Source organism: Borostomias antarcticus (assembly GCF_949987555.1).
Source record: "Borostomias antarcticus genome assembly, chromosome: 15".
NCBI classification, from domain to species: Eukaryota; Metazoa; Chordata; class Actinopteri; order Stomiiformes; family Stomiidae; genus Borostomias; species Borostomias antarcticus.
This window is the reverse complement of record NC_140248.1, coordinates 4,813,488-4,818,487: the sequence shown is the minus strand read 5'-3', so window position 1 is coordinate 4,818,487 and position 5,000 is coordinate 4,813,488. Positions and strand designations below refer to the sequence as shown.

The window sequence follows — 5,000 nt, the reverse complement described above, 5'->3', positions numbered from 1 at the left end:
GCCCAGCGTGAAGAGAGACCGTTCAAACCTCCTCCCCTACGCTGCCCAGCGTGAAGAGAGACCGTTCAAACGCATACTCATTATCCTTTATATGAGTCCAAGGTTTCTGACAGTGTTTTTTAATTATCAAATCTTGTAATGCTTTATATTATTATCATCTATTTACCCAACTAATCCACCCTCTACGATCGAGGCAGAGCCGGAAGATGATGGGGGGTCGTCAATTTCCTTGGAGGAGGTCACTGAGGTAGTCAAACAAGAGCCCGAGGGACTGATGAGATCCGTCCAGAAATGCTGAAGGCGCTGGGTGTTGAGGGGCTGTCTTGGTTGACACGCCTCTTTAACATTGCGTGGAAGTCTGGGTCAGTGCCAATTATAGAGGCATCACATTAATTAGCCTCCCAGGGAAAGTTTACTCCAAGGTGCTGGAAAGGAGGGTCCGGCCGATAGTCGAACCTCAGATCGAAGAGGAACAATGCGGATTTCGTCCTGGTCGTGGAACCACCGACCAGCTCTTCACTCTCGCGAGGATCTTGGAGGGGGCTTGGGAGTTTGCCCAACCTGTCTACATGTGTTTTGTGGACTTGGAGAAGGCTTACGACCGGGTCCCTCGAGAGGTCTTGTGGAGGGTTATGCAGGAGTATGGGGTGAGGGGGTCCCTACTTAGGGCCATCCAATCCCTGTACACCCAGAGCGAGAGCTGTGTTCGGGTCCTCGGCAGTAAGTCGTCTTCCTTTCCGGTGTGGGTTGGCCTCCGCCAGGGCTGCGCTTTGTCACCAATCCTGTTTGTGATTTTTATGGACAGGATATCGAGGCGTAGCCGTGGGGAGGTGGGTTTGCAGTTCGGTGAGCTGGGGTTCACGTCGCTGGTATTTGCAGATGATGTGGTCCTGATGGCATCATCTGCCTGCGACCTCCAGCACTCTCTGGATAGGTTTGCAACTGAGTGTGAAGCGGCTGGGATGAGAATCAGCACTTCTAAATCTGAGGCCATGGTTCTCAGCAGGAAACCGGTGGCCTGTCCGCTCCGAGTAGGAAATGAGTCCTTACCCCAAGTGAAGGAGTTCAAGTATCTGGGGGTCTTGTTCACGAGTGAGGGAACCATGGAGAGGGAGTTTGGCCGGAGAATCGGAGCAGCTGGTGCGGTTCTGCAGTCACTTTACCGCACTGTTGTGACGAAAAGAGAGCTGAGCCAAAAGGCAAAGCTCTCAATCTACCGGTCTACCTTCGTCCCCACCCTCACCTATGGTCATGAAGGATGGGTCATGACCGAAAGAACGAGATCACGGATACAAGCGGCCGAAATGAGTTTTCTCCGGAGGGTGGCTGGGGTCTCCCTGAGAGATCGGGTGAGAGGTTCAGTCATCCGGGAGAAACTCGGAGTAGAGCCGCTGCTCCTTTGCGTCGAAAGGAGCCAGTTGAGGTGGTTCGGGCATCTAGTGAGGATGCCTCCTGGGCGCCTCCCTAGTGAGGTGTTCCAGGCATGTACGGCTGGGAGGAGGCCGCGGGGTAGACCCAGGACTAGGTGGCAGGACTACATCTCCGCACTGGCCTGTGAGCGGCTAAAGATTTCCCAGGCAGAGCTGGTTGATGCTGCTAGGGAAAGGGATGTCTGGGGCCCCCTGCTGGAGCTGCTGCCTCCGCGACCCGACCCCGGATAAGCGGATGAAGATGGATGGATGGATGGATGGATGGATAATCTATTTCAGATCACCGATGATCCCGCGGCCCTCAGATGGTAAACCAAACCAGGGAACTCTACAACAAAGAACCCTATACCAGGGAACCCTACACCAGAGAACCCTATACCAGGGAACCCTACACCAGAGAAACCTACACCAGGGAACCCTACACTAGGGAACCCTACACTAGGGAACCCTACACCAGAGAACCCTACACCAGGGAACCCTACACCAGAGAACCCTACACCAGGGAACCCTACACCAGACCGGAGAACCCTACACCAGGGAACCCTACACCAGGGACAATCTCCTGCAGGCCATGGGATTGGCCTGTGATGACAGAGGAGAGAGAACCGTTTATTTGCTTCCCTCTGGAAAATTAGGGGTAGGATCATTGTATGTACATTCTCCTCTCCCTTCCTCTCTGTAAAGCACATTGTGTTGCCTCTGTGTATGAAATGTGCTATACAAATACTGTCCGTAATACTGTATTTGATTTGATTTACTGTATAGGTGTGGAGGCTTGCCAAGCCTGGATCCAGCACACCAGATGGTTCTTCCCCCGTTGCCTGGCTGGGGAGAATGTGCTATGATGTGGATTACAGTTTTTTCCAATTGCTAACACAATAAAATGACATGCATAGCACAATTATTTAAACTGACACACAGAGAGCAAAACCTGTTCTCAAGTCTACAAAACTCTAAACACGTTTTCTGCTTTACACACATTTTGCAATTCAAAATCGCACTTTTTAAATGCACTGAACACAGTTCTCTGCATAAGACACAACAATCTGACATAAAGTCACATGTTTGCCATTTCAAAACACTGCCATTCAAAATGACACTACATGAGCTAATTGGGCAATACATGTGCCACCTGGCCAAACACCTCAATGGTTAATTGTTACAACTTCAATCAGGAAGTAAGCACTATAAAAAGACCACAGGTGAGCACCAACAATGGAAGACGTTGCAGAGAGAGGAAGAGGAAGAGGGAGGGTGAGAATGAGAGGGGGAGGAAGAGTGAGAGATAGGGGTAGAGCTGGTAGAGGAGGTCATGGCCAAAGAAGACAACAACTTTCAAATGAAATCAGAGCAACCTTAGTTGATCATGTCATCAACCTTGGGCTGACCATGCGAGAGGCTGGACACAGAGTGCAGTCCAACTTGAGACTGTCGCCTCTGTCATCCGGACATTTAGACTGGAGCACAGGTATGTTACCAACCTTTCTTCCACACTATGTAGTACACCCCATGTCATAGTGTATCAGTTGGGTCACACCTGTTTACTTCATGAATGGCTGATGTCATATACTAACTGTACAGGTTTCCTGTACAATTTACTCTACTGTGGGGGAAATGTCTTTAGGCTGCATTGTCCAAGCCCTATTTTTTTGTTTTTTTGTTTTTCTAAAGGACTGAATCCAACCATCCAACCATGGTGGAGGAAAGGGCCAAATGTTCACCGGGGTACAGGAAGCTGCCATTGTAAACTTGGTTTTGGAAAATAATGAAATCCGATTACGAGAAATTCAAAGCCACATCATCCAGGACAACACTATATTCAACAACATTCAACGAGTCAGTCTGTCCACATTGGCTCGCATTCTCAAGTGAAACCAAATCAGAATGAAACAACTTTATAAGAGAGAAACTCTCAAAGAAACAAGGAGCTCAGACGAGCGTATGTTTGGTGAAAAATAAAAAATAAAAATGTTTCAACAGCATGTGTGTGTATCTGCAAATATTTCTGTGCATGTGAACAATCTGAAGAAGTCTCTACAATTTTAACTATTTTAGTATTATGGCAAAGCATACTAAAGATGAGAGTGCTTTTCATTATGCCCAACAGTGTGTAGTTGGTTCGACAAAAATCTGGTAATATGAATGACGTGTGTGCCATTTGGTCCAAAAGTTTGATTTTGATAATGCTATATGTAGTTTTGAGTTCAGTGCTTCATTTCACAGGATATATGAAGTATTTTGCAGTTTGGGTGTGCGGTTTTGTGAATTGTGTTAAGTATTTTGATAAAACCAGCCTAGTTTGCAAAATTGTGTTTTAGCAATTGTAAAGAACTGTAAGTCCTGTGGCCTGACCCAGCACCAAGACGAGATGCTGAGGCCCAATGACGAAGAGATTGTTGACTTTGATTTTGTGCTTCTCATTCATATTTTGTCTTTGTCCTTTTTCTTTATTTATTTATATTACTGTATGCAAGTGCTGAATGCACTGAGTTTTTATTTCATGCAAAATGCATTTGTAAACAATAAACATTTTTCTGCAGCTACATGCCCTGAACATTGTGTTTTCCATTCTTTGATGTACAGTAGGGTGTAATGACTGCTCAGTAGTGGTTTTCATTTTGACTGCCTTGGGGTGTGATCTGACAACATTATTTGGTTTTGAGCACAGATTAAACTGTTTTTGGACGATTGTTTGGCTTTGCATGAAGAGTCAGAGGTTTTGTGAATGTAGTTTGAAAATTGGGTTACAGTGTTGAGAATGTGTCTGAGCAATTGTGAAAAACTGTAGTGATCTCCGGGCAGGGGGGTATGCTGTAATACAGTAGGGGGCAGAAAGAGAGAGAGAGAGAGAGAGATAGAGAGAGACAGAGACAGAGAGAGTAAGAAGGAGAGAGAGAGCAAAAGAGAGAGAGAAAACCAAGCGGGGAAAAAACAGAAGTGAGTGGAGTGGAGTCAAGTTGACCCGGTACGACGCGGTGGAGAAGCGCCATTAGAGAGTCGTCTCTCATTGGCCGGTGTGAGAGCCACGGGGGCGGAGCTCAGGTCCTGGGGCCCCCTGGTCCGTCTGTCTCTGACCTGTTTGAGCAGCTCGGCGGCCGTGCGGTAGGTGCAGTCGAAGAGGACGAAGAACTCCTTGTCTTTCTTCAGCTCCTTCAGGAGGGGGCGGGCGTCGCTGTCGCCGGGCGTCAGCTGGCGGATCTTGATCCTCAGGTTGAGCTTCGACGGAGCCTTGATGAGCTCCTGCATCCTCATCAGCCCTGCGACACACACCACAACCACAACACACACACTATTAACACAACCACAACACACACACTATTAACACAACCCCAACCACAACACACACACTATTAACACAACCACAACCACAACACACACACTATTAACACAACCACAACACACACACTATTAACACAACCACAACACACACACTATTAACACAACCACAACACACACACTATTAACACAACCACAACCACAACACACACACTATTAACACAACCACAACACACACACTATTAACACAACCACAACACACACACTATTAACACAACCACAACCACAACACAC

General features: G+C 47.4%; 1 protein-coding gene across 2 annotated transcripts in view; it reads right to left on the bottom strand.

Moving 5' to 3' along the window:
- Positions 1-5,000, bottom strand: part of grik1a (glutamate receptor, ionotropic, kainate 1a) — a 68,258-nt gene that overhangs the window by 49,676 nt on the left and 13,582 nt on the right. For both annotated transcript variants that reach the window (XM_084449770.1, XM_084449771.1), the window contains exon 4: positions 4,506-4,687. In XM_084449770.1, coding sequence (XP_084305896.1) covers positions 4,506-4,687 — 182 coding nt within the window. The remainder of the gene's footprint in view (positions 1-4,505; positions 4,688-5,000) is intronic.